This window comes from Tribolium castaneum, chromosome 2 (genome assembly GCF_031307605.1).
Source record: "Tribolium castaneum strain GA2 chromosome 2, icTriCast1.1, whole genome shotgun sequence".
Lineage (NCBI taxonomy): Eukaryota > Metazoa > Arthropoda > Insecta > Coleoptera > Tenebrionidae > Tribolium > Tribolium castaneum.
The window spans coordinates 14,847,464-14,868,153 of NC_087395.1; the positions used below are offsets into that span (position 1 = coordinate 14,847,464).

The 20,690-nt window shown below is 34.3% G+C and overlaps 1 protein-coding gene and 1 non-coding gene across 2 annotated transcripts in view; both read left to right on the forward strand.

The window, feature by feature from the left end:
* The first annotated feature begins 6,671 nt into the window (after positions 1–6,671).
* The window catches only part of dtn (detonator), a 78,517-nt gene continuing 64,498 nt past the window's right edge, over positions 6,672–20,690 (forward strand). The window contains exon 1 of the mRNA XM_008199116.3: positions 6,672–6,966. Within this exon, the coding sequence (XP_008197338.1) occupies positions 6,915–6,966 (52 nt within the window). The 5' untranslated portion in view covers positions 6,672–6,914. The remainder of the gene's footprint in view (positions 6,967–20,690) is intronic.
* Positions 13,572–14,523, forward strand: LOC103314116 (uncharacterized). Its single transcript, XR_010332914.1, has 3 exons — positions 13,572–13,793; positions 13,933–14,330; positions 14,381–14,523. It is a non-coding gene; the product is annotated as an uncharacterized LOC103314116 (transcript).

A 20,690-nucleotide genomic window follows, 5' to 3' on the forward strand; every position in this document is an offset into this window, starting at 1 on the left:
CAATATTCTGAATTTATTTATAGACGCAGGAAGTTTATTAACGAGGACGAGTCATACTAGTAATATTTTCACATTTAAATGTAATGTGATATATTTATATAGACTTATGAACAGGAAACTAGCAGGAAAATATTGTATATTCTTAAAAAAAATTGACGTATGAAGTTAATAAACACAATATTTTTTTTTCTAAGAAACAAAAAGCTACAATATTATTTATTGAAAGAAAGTAAGTATTATTATTTTATTAAAAAAGATTTAGGATCGATTTACCGGAACCGAATTAAAATTTAAATCAGAATAAACTAATGTCTATCCAGACTTATTAACAGGAAACTAGCAGTAAAATATTGTATATTCTTTAAAAAAATTGACGTATGAAGTTAATAAACACAATATTTTTTTTTCTAAGAAACAAAAAGCTACAATATTATTTATTGAAAGAACGTAAGTATTTTTATTTTATTAAAAAAGATTTAGGATCGATTTACCGGAACCGAATTAAAATTTAAATCAGAATAAACTAATATCTATCCAGACTTATTAACAGGAAACTAGCAGTAAAATATTGTATATTCTTAAAAAAAATTCGTAGATGTTAATTAAAATTGTAGTTATAACAGGTGTGCTCATATTAGCAACTTAACAAATGAGTTTATAATTAATGAGTAGTCAATTATTTAACTATTAACTAATCCTTTTTGTACGAGTGTTTTGTATCTACTCTGATTTATTTATTATATTATTATTAGATAATATTTTAATATTAATATTAATATTTTTTTGGCTGTTTGCTGTGTTTATTAAAAATAAATATGTGTTCGTAAAAAACGAGTATAATTGTTTTTTTACAACTGGATTTTTTGATAACAATGTTCTGAATTTATTTATAGACGCAAGAAGTTGTAATCTTAGCTGTTTCTTTTTACGTTGCAGTCAATTTGAATTTTTAATAACAAAAGGCGTTAAAATGTGAATTAACAAGTTCCTTAACTAATTAGTATCTACATTTTATTAATAGAGACCGGATTTTGTGAAACTTTTATAACAGGCAATTTCAAAGGGCTTTTCTTAAAACTCGAAATCAATTTGTTTTATTAAAATTTCTTAGTGTACTGTTTTTTTATTCAGAATCTAATGTTTCAATTTATTAGTGTTTACCTCTTAAACCCCAATTTAAATGTTTTTTCAGTTTCTCAGTTTTTCTGTCGCTTAGTTCTTCAAAATTTCAGACCCAATATTTTTTAGTTTTATGTGTTTTTACTTGCTCACCGTTAAAGTTCCTTTTAAATTTTTTAATTAGCCTTGATTTTGAAATAAAAAAATAATTTACGCGGAAGTGTCGAAATTGCAGTGATCTCCAATTATGATTTTAAAAATTAATTTAATTTAATTATTATAATTGTAATTATTAATTTTTACAAACCGACAGTGTAGATTTTAATTCGTTGTGTAAAAATACTACTTTTACAGGATTATTAGTTTTTGTGTGACGAATTAAAAAAAGTGTGTTTTCGTCAAAAAAAACGCATTATTTCGATCATTTTATTCGCACCTAAGACGAAATCCCGTTCTGTGAGAAAGACCATCTTTAAAACATGTGTTTTATTTTTGCCTGATATAATTTGATCAATAAAGATATTAAAATCACCTCCCATTTGCTTATCTTGTGCACGAAAAATTGCAAGACGACTGAAGCGTTCGTCATTGGATATGGAAGGGACATTGCACTCCCAACTGTAAAACAGACCAATCACGAGGCGATTACAACTAAGCAAAAAATTGCTGTTTGATTATTTTGTAAATGTCGGCCATCCAACTGGAATTTCGCTGTTTTCTAAGATAATTCCAAGTTTTCTTTGACATTTGGATCGCTTTTTGACTTTGTTCGCGTTCAAACTATCATTTCGCAAGTTTTTCAGCAAAAACTCAATTGTTTGGCAAGATTCTCTTACGATACTCAAAAATGTACCAAACTAGGTCATAAGTCTTTAAAACTTTTTAGTTATTAACTTGGGCATTTGAAATATGAGCTATGTTTTTATCTAGGCAATTTACTAATCTTTCAGAGACAAAAACAAAAAATGGGGTGTTCCATTTAACTTTTTAAAATATTGATAATGCAAAGGTGCCTGTTCATTTTCTAAGTTGAGATGAATTTTTACAGAAAAGCAACTAATTTTACAACAGCAAATTTAGGTTCAATAGTTAATTAACTTCTTTATAGCTACTTTTGTGCAATAAGTAGTTCGTGTTTGTAGTGGAATTTATTGCAATAAAAAAAATGTTTTTACTTTTCCTCTAATCTTTTTTGACACTTAAATAAAGCTTTTTAACTTCTTAAAATCCGGACTCCATTTATTAACCACAAAAAATTGTGATTATTTTTCAACACTTTACTTAAAATAAAAAACAAGAAGCGAGTCCCTTGCCTCCGAGAGTGTGCATCTCCACCTCAATCTTTCTAATGAACGAAAAACCGGAAAATGCTTACTGAAACGAGAGCAAAACCGCCTGTGAAAGAGAATACGCGGCCGTAATTTTTCCTCAACTACTTTTCTCAGTGCCTTCGGAACCACCTGCTTTAGATTTTACCTCGTGACCTGCCACACATTTGGGTCACTTCCTCTGAATTCACCTTTTTTGGTTGGTACATTTTTTACGTTAACTATTTCTCCAAATTATTGGTTCGGGTGCCATCTGTTGCAAGCGAGTCTAGTCGACTAGAGCTACCTTTCTAATAAATGACCCACACGCTTTATCATTTTTCAAGCCTCGTTGTAAGCCAGACTTGTAATTACGCCAAGTCTCTGCTCCAAATTTGGGCCCTTGATTATTTTTCTACCTGGAAGCGGCCATAAACCATATTTAATGTGTAAACTGACCCAGTGGATTGATATTTATAGGCCGATAGGAAATAAAAAAGTGTTTTTCGGAACGCCTTCATTATTTTGATTGTCATCGCTGGAAACCTAATCTCAAGTGGCTTGTTAAAATTTTAGCTGGAGCCTTTTGTTGCCTGGGGATGAGCAAAAGGTGTTATTGGGCAGGTGTACATGCATCAGCAGGTAGCAAAATCACAACCGTGTCTTTCAAGACGTTCAATCTGCCACAAAACGGACGATTTTAATATTTTTTTACCAAATTAACTTGATAATATAAACTGATTGATTGTGGTATTTGGAGAATTGCAAATATCCATCGAGGGATTTTTCCCGCAAAGCTCCGAGCTCATATCGGACAGGTGTTGCTTTTATGGCGGAAATGGGATGCTGTCATGCATCACCAAAAGACCCATGCAGTTAAAGGTACAATAAAGCTAAAAAAGGACACCCCCTGTTAAAACGAGATGAAAGCACAGCCCCGGCCAGGGCCGTATTAGTGGAAAAATCGCCGTCGATCGTAAACAGCGACCTTAATTGATAATTTTGATTTGAGATAGTAATAAATTTATTTACGACGTCTTGATTTAATTGGGAAAGTTTAGTGGGGGACGAAATCGCGATGATGTCTTGGTGGCAGCTGTTATTGTTATTGCGTTAATTATGGTGGGTGGATGCGTGGGGTTTTGCCCTATTTAATTATATGAGTTGAAGACGTCGTGGTAAAGTTAATGCAATGTGTCTGAGATTTTATCGGCTTGAAGAAGAGTGTACTATTTATTTTGTTTGTTTTACGATGGCGTCGTAAATGGTGTGAATAAAGTCAATTATTGCGTAAGATTGATCGATTTACTCAATGAATTAGTTTGTTTGCTCAAAATGCTTGATAATGTTATCAATTTTTACACTTTTACGAGAATAATTAATTAAAGCCGTTCATCAGTTCTCCAGTCCAGAAGGAACAAAAAATAAGTATTTGTTTACCAGTATTTTTTAATTTTAATGCATAATTTAAGAACAACTTTAAGAGACAACATCGTATAATATTTATTAGTCAAATTGTTTTAGAAGAAAAGTTCTAATAAAAAAAAACATCCGACATTTTATTGTTTTATTTGCCTTTTTACGTTTTGTCCTTAAAAAAATTCTGAAAAGACTGTAAGTATAACAGTCAGTAATATTATCCTGTTCAGTTGTCGAGCTACGAAGAGTCAAAGTTTGAAATACTGGACTTGTCAACTTATATTTTGGAATTTTAGAAAACACGGTTAAAGGTAGATTCTTTTCGTTATAGGAGGTCCATCCATAAAATAGACTTTTTCTACACCTCTTTTAGAATATAAACATTCTGTAGTGGTAGTGCTTGAAGTTTTTTTTAATTACGGAATGATCCATGCACATTCTAATATTATAACTGTCACAGAACATTAATATTAATATTCACTTGTTGAAGAATAACTAATAAGTATTAATGGCGACAGTTGCTATAGCTATTATTGCAAGAGAACGATTTTTATCTCTCCGATTAAATAATAAATGTAATACACAGTTAGATAACTTTTTATAACAGGAGCGTATCCAGCTCAAAACAAAAGGTGGGACAATTTTCAAAATTTAACATCTTACTAACGACATTAACCCACATTAACTGAGTAGTTAATAATGTGCTGAATTAGAGCAAGCTTTTGAAAGTGAAGTGTAACTTTAGCCACATTATATTTCCTTGAGTCCTTTTGGAAGAATTACCACAACCTACTCTTTTTTTGTACCACAGTTCTTTCTGCTTTGTTTTTATTAAATTTTGCAAAACACAATAAAACGAGTATTAATTAAACATTAAATTAAGATATTTCTCCCGAAATTCTTCTAAGCATTCACCAACTGAATATTTCACTATAATAATCCTAATTCAACCAAGAATTAATTTTTTAAAAATTATTTTTTAATTCTGGTCTCCAAAATTTTGACGTGCGGCTAAAATTTCGCAGGCACAGCCTGCTCTAATTCAATTAATTTTCAATCCCATGTGATTATGACTTCTCACACGAAGATCTTTACAAAATTTCTTTCAAAATGCTGAAAAACAAATAGCTTTTAGAAGTTTTTTCTTTTTTTTTTTTCTCTATTAAATATTTTTAAAGTTAAAAGGTGCAGCAATTGCCCCATCGTGCCCCACCCTAGATACGCCCTTGTTTTATAATTGCATCATTGTTACTAATTTCACTATTAAAGAGTAAAACAAATTGATAATATAATAATAATAAATATGGCATTTTTTAAAATATTTTTTTAATTTTATAGAAATATTATTGTGTTATTAAGTTGTTGTTGTGTTATTGTTATTGTATTGTATTATATATAGTGTTATTGTGTTATCAGTTGTTTCAGTTTTATTTGCTTTATGTATTATGATAAAATGTAGTGTATCACGTGATTTTATCTGTGTCTAGATCTACAAATTCCGGTACGAATTCGATTATTAAGAATTTTCAAAAATTGCTTTGTCTTCTAGAGTACAACCTTCAAAAAAATGGCAACGCTCTTAGTTTAGTTGCTTTCCTTTATCCCTTACTTGTTAAAATATTTGAAATAAAATAGTTTAGGATTGATTTAATATAATATAATGAATAATTCGACAATGATTTTTAAGCGTTCTGAAAGAGAAAAAATTAACTGTATTACTCATCATCTAGCCTTTATGACTATTGTATACGCGCTGATCCAAAAGTCTTGGACCATCTCTCTTTGAGTGAATTGAGATTTTTAATTTAAGTTTTCAGCACTTCTGATGTTTTTTTTAAATTCGTTTAGCAGAAACGACAAATCTTACAACATTAAACAGATATTAATAAAAATAAAAAACGGTTGCTAAGGAAAACAAAAAAAATATATTGAAAATTAAAAATCAAGTTTCTTAAAAAAATTAATTTCATTTTTAAGCTTTACTGAACGTCCCTTTCACCATACGAGAGTTGGTTGAATCACCCTGTATATCAAAGTGCAAGCTTTGTATAAATTTATCTGTATAAGTCAATCTTTTTTTCATAAAAGTTGCCTTCAAAAAGCACAACTTTATACAAATTAGTTTCGTTATGTGTAATTTATAGATTTGATGATCATTATTAGATTAATGAAGTAATTTCGCAATATCGTTAAAGTATTTTTAGAATTTTCCGCGGCAGCTCTAAAATTATCAATTTTAATTACGGTAATCGAAACTACGTTGCATTTTTATGACGATTTTATGATTAATTCGGACTAATTTTAATCCGACCTAATCATAAATGCCTATTAACATGAATAATTTGGAAATGAGTTATAGTTATTTAACAGTCGGCAATTTTGAACCAGTTATTTATACCCATATTTATTCCCAATAGATTTTTAATAGATAATAAATAACTAAATATGAACACAGTTTGGTGTATCACAATTGATAAAAATATTGCACGTGGAGTTAAACCCACTGAAAATGCCCCACAATGTATCTTATTTGTCCGCTCGTAAATCGCGCCGCCTTACTCCGGTTTATTTACCGTAGGAACGTGACATTTTTTAGTTGCGGTTTATCCCCGGGGTTTGTTATCACCCGGCCATTGCAGTCTCTTATCAGGCGTCGCTTGCTTGGCGAGCTTTCGCCTGAAAGGCGTCAAGTGTCAATTTGGCGACTTTTCCGGTTCCGCTTCCGGTGGTCGTCGTCGAATTGGGGCGTGCGTCTTGGTGGCGGCTCCGCAACTCCTTCGGCCGCCCCTGCACGCGGGAGGGGAGCGGAGTTCGGCGCAAGACAGTCTTTGCCGGTCAATACTCCACTAGCCGTTTACAGACTGGATTTCTGTACACGGTCTCGACGACGAGCAGTCGCGCGCGTGTGTGTGCTCTATCTCTGACACATGTGTACTTGTGGCAGACATTCCCCATAATCGCACGATTTTGCCAAACCTTGCGACCCCACGCCGAGTGACCAGGGGGCGATCGCCGCTGATATGCGGTTGTTACGCTTTCGACGTCACATGGACGACCTGTAGACGCGACATGAAGAAGAAATCTTTGCTGCTTTCTTTTTGGATATTTTCGTTTACAGTCGGTAAGTCGAGAGACCCGGGACAGAACGGGGCCCCGAGCGGAGCCGTGAGGCGCGCCCCGGCATAAACAAACGCAAGGGCGGCTGCGTTGCCGCACGAAAAGTATAAATTATTTATGAGAGGGCATATGTCAGCTCGGTTTATTGCCCAATCGAAGGTTTTATGCCTTCCACAGCCAGTGTCATTTTGATTATGTTAAGCGCGTTTCAATCAATTAAGACATTCTTCCATGCGGTAATCGCTAATCCTACAAGGAAATAATTAACGTGCCTCGCACCTACGAGGCCTCTAAAAGTAGGGAAACGTCCCGTCACTAGAGCTTTAGCATTTCTGCAAAAAAATCTCATGATCATGATCCCCCTTTGCTGAATGCCTGCACTGTGAATCATCGTTCATGAGCAAGTGAGCTTTGGGTGCATTTATGACCATTATCTGGGCAGATGTTCAGAGCTTTCGCACTATTGTTAATTCGCGTCTAATTTTAAAAACGTGATGAAAGAACACGTAGTAACTCATTTGGGCGAGGAAATTCGTTTGAGAAAAGTGTGAAAAGATCAAAGAGCTTGAGTGAATGAGGGAGCGTTTGTTGGCCATTTAAGCCGAGATGCTGCTTCCAGGTAGCTCAATTAAAATTTATTATCATATCTTGTTCTTTTGTTTGCATTGATTCATGTAAACATATTAATAAAGATATTTGTTCACTCATGCATTATTCATTTTATCACGAATTTTTATTAGAAATGCGTGAAACACATCGGAGACGGGCTTTGTCGTGTGTGAATAATTTATCCGCTGAGCTTTGGAATAATTTAGCACAAAATAAAGTTACATAACTACAATTCGAGCTTGATTCACGTCGTCGGGTTATTTATATTGTATTCGCATTTCTTGCGGTAGGTAAGTTGCACTTACGTATCACATGACACACGAAAATAAACCGTGTGTTGAAGAATCTCTGAGATGTTTTTCTTTGATGAGAGCAATTTTCCCGGGCTTGTAGCGGAACACAAACGAGATTTTGTTGTTTCATGAGAGCCAGTGTCGAGCAAAGTTTTACAGCTTATGTATGCATAATAAAATAAAAGGCGGTGTTGAACCACAACACTATAAAAGTCGCAGCAACTACTGAAAATGCAAATCATTTGTGTTAACAAGTGATTTATATTTAATGTACGATTACCATCGCAAATTTACCTAAATCAATAAACAGCGATTAAATTATCATTCGGTTTAAGTGTATTACCATTAATTGTATCGGGCGGTGCGGTTATTTATGGGCAAAGTTGCCAAAATGCGGCTCAATTAAGGCCAAGGCATAAATTTGACTTTAACTGATCAAGAGCTTAATGGGCGAGTTTTGCTATTGGAGTGATAAGTTCCGTAATTAAAATTTCGGCTTTGTTGGTTTTCAATTTCGAGTATTTTGATACAATTTTCCCGTCCGTACGATTTTTCTTTGAAGTGTTCTGTAAAATGTTTACAGAGAGGATAATAAGGTTTCATTTTTTATTAGCCCATCATACTAAAAAAACAGAAAATAATCAACTCAGTTCATTTGAGAATTCGGCTACAAAGAGGGAAGAATATCCGGGAGAGACGAGCTCTCCGCGGTAAATTGTGTATTCCTAATACGTTTTTAAATCCGTTTTGAATTAGCCGTAATCTCGGGTCACGAAATAACAACGATTACCAATAGTAATGTTATGTAAGCGTGAAGATTTATCGCTCCTGACACCAGCATTTAAAAAATTAAAAATTAGTGTTACACAAATAGAGATAACAGAGACCAGGAAACAAGCAATAAAACATGTCGAAAAGGAGTGCTCCGGAAAAATGCTGGTTATAATTGGATGCCGTAATATCGATTTTATTGCATGTGATTACATGCATCGCTTGGAAGATAGCATTGGATTGATTTGATAATAAGCCGCTTTCGCGTTTGGAATAAACACTAAAGTCTGGCGTTCTTTTGCATATTTTCGCCCCGTTTCGGGGGTGAAATTACTTAATGCAACTTTTATCTAGAACTGGATACTAAAAACGCCGTTAAAAAACAAACGTCGCCGTATATTTCCAGCCTGAGGCCGTCTGCTCCAGATAACGAAGAAATAAGACAAGATAAAACAAGCCGGAATAATTAATTCTAACCGAGCTAATGGACCTATAAAGTCGCTCAAAAGATTTTTCAACAATTACGGGAAACGATAATTATTTCGATAAGGATTCTGTGAAACGTCAACGGATTACAAGTGGGGTTCTCCCAATGGGGGCCAGGGTGTGCGAACGTAGCGATTGCCGTTTCTCCTTTGTTGCGTTTTTACAAAGGAAAGATGGCCAATTCAGGCACGTCGCGCTGCGGTTTTTCCCCCAATTTTCCATTTTAATAAAAAAATGGCCGCGTCGTCCGCATGAATAAATTTTGTCATGTAAATTACATTCCGGGCTTTGTTCCAAAGCCAGAAATTGATTCGTCGTGACGTCATTCGTCAAAATCGGGGATTCCCCGGCGCCATAAACATGCGTGTCGTACATAATAAAACCGGCGCGTAAAAATACGTTTAATCCCTTGAGACTTGCGACGCGCAAGCATAAAAGGGCCTTTATTCACATCTGCCTTCCCACTCAACTGACTCAATTCGAACGAAAATCCACAGCATTGTAAGGAGTGTTTGCGAAACGTACTTTTTCGACAAGGATTTTATGAAAGCGGAGAGGAAACGAATTGTTTACAGGTGAAATTTGTTCTGGGGCAAAGGGTTTATGGAAATTCACCGGACGGTTTGAGGGAAACAACGACAAGACAAATGGTTTTTTTGGTTTTATCGTGGCACACAAACTATTAACTCGATTTCCCTTTTGTTTTGACGGATCTGTTAACACAGAGACACGCTTTTGGGGGGAAAGGACTGCACAAATAGGAGTAACTCAATAAAGAGGACAGAATGAAGGAAAATGCCTATTTGTATTTCTAGGGAGACGAAGTGTGTGACGCTTGGAAGACACCAAGCAAACACGGATAAAATTGCAAAAAACGGGACACGGGCGAAATGAAAAATATCACAGGATAGTTGTTTTATTTGCTTGTTGCTCTCCATTTTCATTAACAAATAAACAGAAATAAAAATGATTAAGGCGATTTTAGTGAAAATTCCCGAAACAGGTTATTTTATTTTCCCTTGTCTACTATTCGGAAATAAAATTAACTAGACGCCCTCTGGTGATGACTTTTGAACTATGTCGAAAACAGTAAAGAAATTTTCTTAATGCCACATTTAACTGACATTTAATGAATTGTTCAACAATTTTGCGTGTATAGTGTTAATTACTTACAATAGAAAGAATTACTTTAAAAGTACGTGGTGGTAAATACTAGTGTTGACTTTGGTTCTGTAGTTTTTCGTGGTAAAAAGTGTTTATTGTTGGAACTTGAAAGTGGATAAAAAGTGAAAAATATTTAAATTTTGATTACAAAGTGTTATCAAACAGTTGTCTAATTAAAGATTATAAGTAATGGATCACAGCGAACACAAAGTTTGGCTCAAGATACCAATAAATTAGTGAAGTGCTATGAATTTTAGGTTAGAATTTTCCAATGAAAAAATCATGAAATGCTGCGGTAAATCTACCAAACTACAATAAAGATTAACAACTGCTGATACATTTAAACGTAAATTATGCCAAAAGGTAGGCTTTTCAATGTCTTTGTAATAATTTTCCAATAAAGAAAGTGAACCAAACAGTCATTCGTTATTTGTGTTTTCCTCGTCATCTCTCATTTGTCAACATAAGTTTCTTGCATCAAAGATGCAATAATCATTCCGCATAGGCAATGTAATAATTGTGAAGCCCCAAAATTCGTACAACGCTCAAAATATCCGAATAAACATTTTCCCGCCATTTATGGTTACTGTTTTCGACCTAGCTCAGTGGCGCCTCCAACGGTAATTTTACTTCCGAATTCGGTGCATATGGTCTTTGTTTATATGTTGTCAAAAATGCACAACCACCTCTGTATTTTTTTTTCAAATGTAATGGTATGTCAAGTGACACCTCGTATGAAAACCCTTTCCGCGAGCATTACAACACACTATTTGTTTTTTGAATTTTTCCAAAGCCTACGTGATGAAAAAATAAAAACCAATTTTATAAGTTGAACATTATTTGATGCAACAATTGTAAAAAATGGGCACCGTTCTGGGGTAATAACATAACGCTAGTAGCATGAATTTCTAACATTTTACAACATTTCTAGTGTGATTTGCCTAATTTTAATTTATAAATAATGGTTTCCATTTTTTATCGCGCAGGCCTTGGAAATATTCAGAAAAATAAGAGTGCGTTGTATTCCTTGCAAAGGTGACACTTGACATACCATTATATTTGAAAAAAAAGTTAGAGGTGGCTGGGCATTTTTGAAAACAGATAAACACAAACCACATGTACCAAATGATGTGCAAAAGAAATAAAAAATCGACCTGTTTCAGGATTTTTTACAAAAATCGCTCATATCCAAGTTAAAATTTTATTTTAGTCAATAATTCCACACTGCTTTAATTTTTTTTTTCACTTGGGCATTGACAATATTTAGAAAACAAATAATGCGTTGTACTCGTTTCTACATATCGTTACATTTGAAAAAAAAGTTGGAGGTGGCTGTGCAGTTTTGACAGCAGATAAACAAAAACAATATTCAGCAAATGATGGGCAAGAAAAAACAAAAAGCAACCTGTTTCTGGAATTTTTAAAAAATTGCCTATATCCAAGCTATGAATTTTATTCCAGTTAAAATTTAAATATCAATAAGTAGTAAAAAAGTAAAGAAGCGCCTCAGCAATTTTCTCCTGGTTTTGTGCTCGAAATAGCAACCGCGGAAGAATGATGTATAACATGCTGTTGGTACATCTGTTTTTACTAATGATTCCACTTTTAATTAAACTGGAAGCTCCGTACAAAGAAATTAATGACTTCTTGTTAGAAATCACGTACGATATTTTTAGACTGACACAAAATAGGTGGGCGTGCTTCAGTGATTAATGCATCCATTTTTGAAATTGTTTTTTTACAGGTTATCGAATTAATTTCCAATTAGCCGTCCTTTAACTGAGCTAATTTGTTATTAAATAAACCGGCTTTTAGAGGGAAGCTTATTGATTCTCAAAAGCTGCTTCATTTCGCGAAAATGGAGCTCCTAATTAAGTTAAAAAGGCAATTCTGGAATAACATTTGTCCAATAAATGGTTTGGAATGTTGTTGTAATAAAATACGCTATAAAGCTGTGTCGTGATATGGCTGATGTCTCAACTGGCAGCCCAGAAGTAATAGTTCATTGTTTCTCAAATCCCTGTAAATTCGGTTTTGAGAACGCAATTGAATGGATTTCTGTGCGTAAGCACTTGTCAGAAGTGTATCCATTTGTAAAAAATACAAAAATAATTGAGTCGATTTCATTGCTGATACGGTGGGCATTCATCCCGCGCCCACGTAAAAATGCCGAAAAAATATTTCCCGACGTTGTTGAACTTGTGAACACATTTATCTCCCCCTGGGTGCAGCTAGAAGTGTCTGTATTTTTTCGATATTCATTATTTGGCTGCTGTTAAAGCGTTTAATTTTGTCAGTTTTTCTCGATAATTCCGGTTGTTCTTTCCCCCGGCCTTGCCTCCGGAGCACGTATAATTGCAATTTTTGTCGAGCGAATAGTACCAGAAGGGTCCTAACGACGAGGCCATTTTCCTGGGCGAAACTGTCATTTCTCATTCATAATGTACAAAGAAAATGAAACTCCTGAAGAATTTCCGGCGCTGGTCGATAAAAGGGCGGCTCGTCGTCCTTATCCTTCCTAATTGTGTGGTGATATCGTCCTGTCAAGGAATGCGGAATTTTCGCCTAATCTTTAATCGAATTCGACACGAAAACAACGACCTGGCGGTTTTCCAGCTCGATTTGGGTCATTCGGAAAATGAATCTTTGGTCATGCAATGAGTATTCGGCCGGGAAAGCGCCGCAGATCGAGAAACGGCGATAAGCACGCAGGGAATAGATTAGGCGGAGTGTTTTATCGAAGACCATTAGGTACCTGTAGGGTCTTTGTGTAGACTCTTACTAAATGTACTTCATGTATAATTCGGACATTTTCATTACAATTACGGTAACAAGCGCTCATAATCTCAAATTCAGCATGGGGCTGCTTAATTAACAAAACCAACTAATTGCGCGACATGGGGATGTCCCTTTAATGTTCGTTTACATCAGAATGATGCACGAGAGGCGGTAGATCAATGTGTGATCAGGCTGGACCCAAAATTGATCCATTAATTCCAGGATATTAAAATACGTAATTATTAGAGGTGATGGAAAAAGTTTGTATTTATTCAGCGTGGCTTAGCAAGGGTTGTTGTACTGTAATTCAACGCTTTGGGTTTATTTTACCCTTGTTCTGCTTTAAAGTTCGATATGATTAATTTACGTGGCAGACTTAAAACTTTCAAGCTACGTGGAGGAAGGATTTGCTTCTAATTGAAACGCGAGTGCTAATCATTTTACAAAGATTTTCGGTTAGTAGTATTTAGTTGGTAGTAGTTAGTAGTAGTAATTTTATTTCTCATGTTGGCAATAATTTAGTGTTGAAACCGTCAAGCGCACGTGCTCACGTGCACGTCAAGTTTATCGTTTTTGCCCATTTTTTGCCATCAGAGCTGATTTTGTTTTCCATTTTCTATTTTTTAGGTGTAATTACATTCATATTGGCGACAGTAAGTCGCTATGGACCCGAGTGTGTCCATAAATCAAATGAGAGAAATTGAGAATGAATATCCCAATTTCTATAACTGTAAGCACTTGACAATGTTTTTTACATGGTTTTTGGGTTAATCAATTTATTTGATTTCTTGCTAGATTTTTTTATCTTTGTTTTTGTTACTAATGATCGTATATTTGCTTGCTGCATACCTATGTTAAATTTATTTTAGCTGATCTACCAGCTTTCGTGTGTTGCACTGGGCAAAATTGCGAGAACAACCAGGAAAACTTAAAAAAAGTATTTACAAGAATCTGCTCGAAATATTTTTATGTGAAGAATGTGAACATTTGTAAAGGGATCCATAACAGCAGATGTCAGGCCAGAGTAACATATAGAATGAAAGTCAATGATTTACCTCTAGAACCAGACCTGAAGCTCCATGCGAGTTTCCTTCTTAAACATGCACCATTAAACGCTGTTATTATTCAAGAACAAAGATTGTTACAATTACCCAAAGATGTGATAGTCCCTTACGAAATTTTTTGTAAGTGTCCAATGAAGTTTTTTGATCAGGCTGCAGAACCATCACAAATGCAGCCTTTAATAAAACAGTTTCAAGATTTACAGGTAATTATTTCAAATCATAAGTATACTCAATTAAAAATTTGAATTTCTAGGCTTAAAGGGAAACTGCAGTATTATTACTCTTAATAGCATTAAGAATATTAATTAATATTAGTTAACTACCTAATTACTTTATGTCAGGAATTCAGATGTATTTTTTTTTTTTTTTGGTTGAAATAAAGCTTTTGCTCCTGGCGATTCAGCATTATTGCCTCTTCAATCAAGACATTTTGTGAATAATTGATTCCTGATTGATTAAAATTCTTTGGCTCATCAAGGGCAAGACCTATCTGGAGCTAAATACCTTGCGTTCTAATCCATCTTCATTACTTGAATTTCTGTTTTTTATCTAATTAAAAACGGGGTGTTTTACCTTCAAATTTTAGACTTTTTGATCTACCTTGAAAATCGGGGTGTTTTACCTTAAAATGTTGAGTGTGCCGAAGGGGCCTATATACCACTTCGGTTCATTAATTAATCCACAGAAATGTTTAGCACCAGTGGGTGAATAAATCGATTTCATCACTTGTTGAATAATCAAGCATTGTTTCATGTCCAATAAGAAATTAGCGCAATTATGGAAATGCTCGTTATTTTATTAATTGAACAAACGCACAATAAATTTAATTTGAATTAATTGCGGAACAAAGGTTGGATTGTGCAACTTTTAATCACAATAATGGAATCACTGTCTTTCAGGGTGGTTTTATGACAAGATTGGAATTTTTATGTTCACACAACTGTGTCTGGAATAAGTATTACGTAAGGTTGTATTTCTATTGCTAAATTTCTTGGTTGTCACGTTAAATAGAGTTGTGGTAATGTATAAAAATGCCCAGTTGTTTAGATATGGCTAGATATAAAATTTATGTAGTTCTCGATTAAAATCTGACAGTGATGAATGTTTCAATTATATCCTGCGCCAGTAGTCGGCTTATACACATTTAAATAAACAAAAGCTAATAAATACAAACAATGAAGAACTACATAAAATACAAATTAGATTCGAACGAGCAGATAATGTGAAAATTTCTACGTTTAATCGACTTCCGTTTATTTTATAAACCATACAAATCCATTTTTAACCTTGCGTTTTGCATGCTGGGCTTGAATATGAAGTTATGTGCGGTCATAAACCGGCCAGCCACATTTCCAGCATTCTTGGGTGGTTTATCAGTCAAAAAGCTGCTTGAGTCCCTTCCTGGTTAAAAATGAGAAGAACACGTCTTGATTAATTTTTGAGCAGCAACTGATTATAAATTATGTACAACGGGATTAGAGGCTTCCTTTAGCTTCGAGTTTTGTTTTGCAAAAATTGTTTAATTTAGCCACTTTAATTAAGGCCTTCTGTTTCCTCTTGACGTTAGCGCCTAATTTAGTAATGGAGCGCCCAATTTTAGCGAAAATGTGTTAAAACTCTTAAACCCCAATATAGCGCTTCTATTTTTGTTTGTCGACTCTTTGGCGGCACCGCCAGGATGGTTATTTATGTTTTCGGGGTAGTTATGAATTTGGCTTTTTACGCAGTTGGGGACAAGACAACTGAGCCCGAATTCGGGACGCGTGTGCTCGCATGCCGTCGTTTTACGAGCACTTCTGGTAATGTGTAAATTTGCTTTTGATGGGGTTCCGGCGACCCTGCGGAGTCGCTTTAATATGCATGTTAATCTTTATAATCTCGAGTATTTCGCGTTTTGAATATTTATCAGGGGGTCTCCGCCGCACGAAAGGGGGCGAAAAAATCGCAGGTGCGGAAGGGGCGATCTTGCATATTCATCAACACTTGTAACTTAATTTCGGGGTTTGTGCGATTTGTTGGCATTTTATTAAGTAATGAGGGAGATAACAGCGGGAAAGTGAATTATTTAGTGGAGTCGCATTTCATAGCGAAAAGCTCCGGGAATACAATGCGTTTGGCAAGGTTTCAAATGATTTTGTTCGGAAAATTGCACAGTAATTTGTCGGCAACGTAGGGTTATTTTCGAAGAAAAGCCCATACTTTGGCGAGGGATGAGCTTTCGACAGCAAGTTTCAAGTAACTGTAAACAGTTTTTAAATAAAACATTGAGAAGAATGACCAAATCCGGAACCGTAGTTTTCAGTCTCTAAATTCAACAAAACGATTAGGTATTTGAAAAAAAAATAGCCAAAAGAATTGAAACATTAAATTTGTTTTTTCTAAGCACAGAAAATCTTTCCATAAGCTCAGTGGATTTTTTTACGGGTTAACGCAAACCCGCTTATAATGAATTTCCGAATATAAGGAACTAGATTTGACTTAAAATGTAATGCAATTTTCCGTTTATAATGAACTGTTCACCGAATTTTGAGACATATGTCGTTGTTAATAATAATAAATAAATAAATTACTGATAAAAACATTTTAACCGGTGAGAACGTGTGTTTTTAAATAAATTTACAGCCTGAATTCGATAGATGTGCTAATATTTTATGATAATAGAGCTCAAAAAAAGTCAAAATAAATCAGTTTGCTTTATACGAACTTTTACTAATTAATTTGGGATGTAGAGCATCTAAAAATTCGTCAAAAAACGCAATATCAGCTAGGGTTGTGTCTTCTGAGTACTTTTTTTAAAGTGTACATGACTACTAGGGGGTGATGTGAGGAAATGAAATTCGGTGGAATCTTTGCCAAAAAAAAACGATGCAAAATTTTTAAATTTTTATATTTTTCTTAAGACAGGCCTTGTTTTTCTGTAGCTGCAGATTTGTTTAAAATTTTAGTTGGTGTCAAATTTATTCGCCGACCAAACTCTATTTCAAAAACCAAAGTCCATCCGGAATTAAAATTAATTGTCAAATTGTTTCAACGTTGGTAATTCTATTTAAAATTAGTCGTCCAGGCTTATATAGTAAATTGCTATTTTTTCGAAAAAACCCGAAAAATATTTTAAATTTGCTATGCAAACCTACACCGTTAGAAAGCTTATCAAAAATTCTATCAATACATGAAAAAAATACAGGGTGTTCCATTTGAAAAAATGAGTTATTAAATTTTTTGTATTTTGGCACACTCTGTATATTATCTGGTCTTTAATAAAAAGTCGTCTATTTGCTAAAACTACAAAGTATTCTGAATTTTTCTGTTGCAAATTTGCTGGAAAATATTCATAGGCAACTTTGCAGTAATTTTTCAAAAATTGTTTTTTTATAACGAAAAGTTGAATAATTCCAAAACGAAAAAAGATATACCTATAATAATTTATATAAAGTTACATTCTTTTTTTACGTAGATTATGCAAAAATATATAGGGTGTTCCATTTAAAAAAAACATAACTTTGGTTCACCATCCTGTGCATAATAAAATTATTTTTAGTTTGTGGATTTTAAGCCGCTCTATAATAAAAACAGCATAGCAATATTTCAATTACCAAAAAAAGTTATCGACCGATTACACACCTCTGGGCCACCTGTATAAATATTCGGATAAAGCAAGTTGAGTTATTTTTCACTATTTTCACTTTTAAGCTCTACTATCATTTTTGAACAATATTGGCACAACAATATAATTCACACAGTATGCATATTAGTAGTTTTTTTACAATAGACTTATTTGTTTTGTTCTATTTTTATTTATTTTCTTTAATTTATCGCTTATAGCGAACTTCGGATATAACGAACCGATTTTGATGTATTTTCCAAGTTCGCTATAACCGGACATCACTGTAGTTCTAAAAAGGACTATAAAAAGGAGTGAATATTCAGCATCAATTATAGCTCAAAATTTTGGAGAGATCCTTTCCCACGTTGACACAGGATGTTTCTAAATCCCTCAAAAAATTGTGACATCTGGAGCTTTCAAAAGTAAACTTTGAACAGAAGTGATAAATTAACTATTTCCAAAAATCCACGCCACTGGTTTCAAACAATACTGTGAGATTGTAAAAAAAATGTTTTTGATTGACAGCATTTAATTCGAAGACCATCACGATTTTGTCAAAGATAGTGAGCAATGGTTTAATTTTATTGTGTTTGTAACCGCAAGTGTCTTTACACTCGTCTGTAGCAATAAAACCAAACAAGGTGAAGTTAAGTGTAACAACATCGCAAAACTTCAAAGTTTAGAGTAGAGGAAAGCATAAAACAAATAAGCGAAACATCGTGTCCTGTCCCGTTTTTCATAATTGAAATCAGTGTTTGCCAAGGCACAATTAGTCGACAAGAAGAATGAAATTAAACAATGTTAAGCAAATAAACAAACATCCCACTTTCAGATAGAATGAAAAGTCAACACTTGAGCAATATTCACTAAACCGTGAGGCATGGGACAAATGAGACATTTCGCGCAATCTAAACTTTGGAAAAGAAAAGTGAAAACACAAACGTACCCACCAACTCCCGTGTACTTAATTCCAACTCCACATGTTTGCATTGCTTAAAATTTCCAGGTGAAATGCTCCGAGTGCATGTTAGTTTACTGCTTCGTAATAATTAAACTGGCTTAAATACGACCGCGTAACTCGTAATTTCGTCGGTTTGTCACACTGTGTAACTTTATCGAACGCTATTTGTCCCATTCTACTCTCTTTGCGGCCCCATTTCCCGCCATTAATTAACGAAATGAAGCTAGCTTTAGCCCAACAGCGCAGCGTTTTGATGCACCATAGCAGGTTTTTTAATTATGTTGCATCTAATGCCTGGTCCGGAAGCTTTCAAACTCGGATCCCATCGGGCGCCACATTTCTCTAATTATTCGGCGTGTTCAAAGAGTCGTGTGTGGGAAAGATGTGAGCGAGTCGGCCACTAACCCTGCTATCAATTAGACCAAGTTATTGGGTTTCAAGGGGGTGAGTTTTCCGATAGTGGGTGGCTAGGATTTCCATATCGGCTTCCGGAAAACACCCCCGACAGGTCAGGGCGATAACGGCGTCTGCTGACGTCGATTATTTTCTCTCAATTTGCAACGTCGAGTTCACGTCGATAAGTAAATCAGACGGGGAAATGCGGAAAATGGGATTCATGCGAGATCGATGGATAAGTCCCCAGAACACTAGCATTTTTTACATTAGGTCATGTGAGATGGGCACGTGACCTGAAAGGGCGATGCGCGGGAGTGGCAGGAATTTTAAATCTCGGCGAAAAGGCCGGATTATTTATCCTGCCCACAAGTTTGCACAAAGAAAAAAAATCTTTGGGTTTTCCATCCAGTTCTGTACTATTGAAAATAATTCGATTTAAAAAATTTTTCATCATTGAGACACTGGTTCAAAAAATGTTGCAACTTGCATCCTTGAAATTCTCCGGGAGAAGCAAAAATCTATAAATAATGTCTGAAATAACAAAACGTTGTGCGCCAGTGAGTGTTATAACATTCTTTCCTGTTGTGTGCAATCATGTGATGCGAGTTATTCACAGAAAAATGTGGATTAATGTTGCAATGTAAACTAAAAGAAGCATTTAAGAATGTTGAGAAGATTATAATTGAATTGGTATTTTTATAGGAAAACTTTTATTTGGCGATGTTATATATTGCTAAATCAGTTGTGTCATCAGTAGCAGAAATCAAGAAAAAATAGTAGGTAGAGAAAAAAAATTATTCATTGATTTTAGGGTTTTTTTTTAAACTCAATTTTGACTGAGGATTCTAGGTAATTTTTCCAACAAGAAATTATAAAGCTAATTTCAGTTCAACAGTGTACTTAAGCGAGTAACACTGGAGCTTTTCAATACCAACGTGAAATTAGGTGGAAACTGGAGACTTGCCTCTTCTGTTTTCCTCGATAATATAAATGTTTTTTCGATGTGCTAAAAGGTCTAAAGCTTTCGACATGAATCAATACTTTTACGGAAATTATTAAACAAAATATTCGGGAACTACATATCGAGAAGTTCTCAAGGAAAACTTAGTCGTGTTTAAAAAGAGCTTTTAGTTGGTCCAACAGCTAAACAAGAAGTTACTTTGGACTTTCTCGGGCTATGCCACAGAAATGTATGAAATTTATTCTCAAATATTTTTTCTTAGTATTTATTTAAGAAATTTTTTTTTAATTCTCTCATGAATTGATAATTTGAGTCAAAATACCGGGTGCTCAAAAATCGGCGCACCAACTCAATGGAGTGTGGTAGAGAATTGCTTACACATAAAGGTAAAAATAGCAAAAAAATTCTTTGTATTAAATTTATTAATAAATAACAAATTTTAAATAAATGATATGTGGCAACGTTGTCTAACAGTAAAGACCACAATTGAATTTGATCAACAATAAAAATAAATTATTTTTGAAATGGTTTCCTAGGAAATAATTCCCAGTGTTGGCACATCTACAAACTATGTTTTTTTGATGAATTTTATTTTTTGTAAATACAAAAAACTGCTAAAGTCTGATACGTAATTTAAAAAT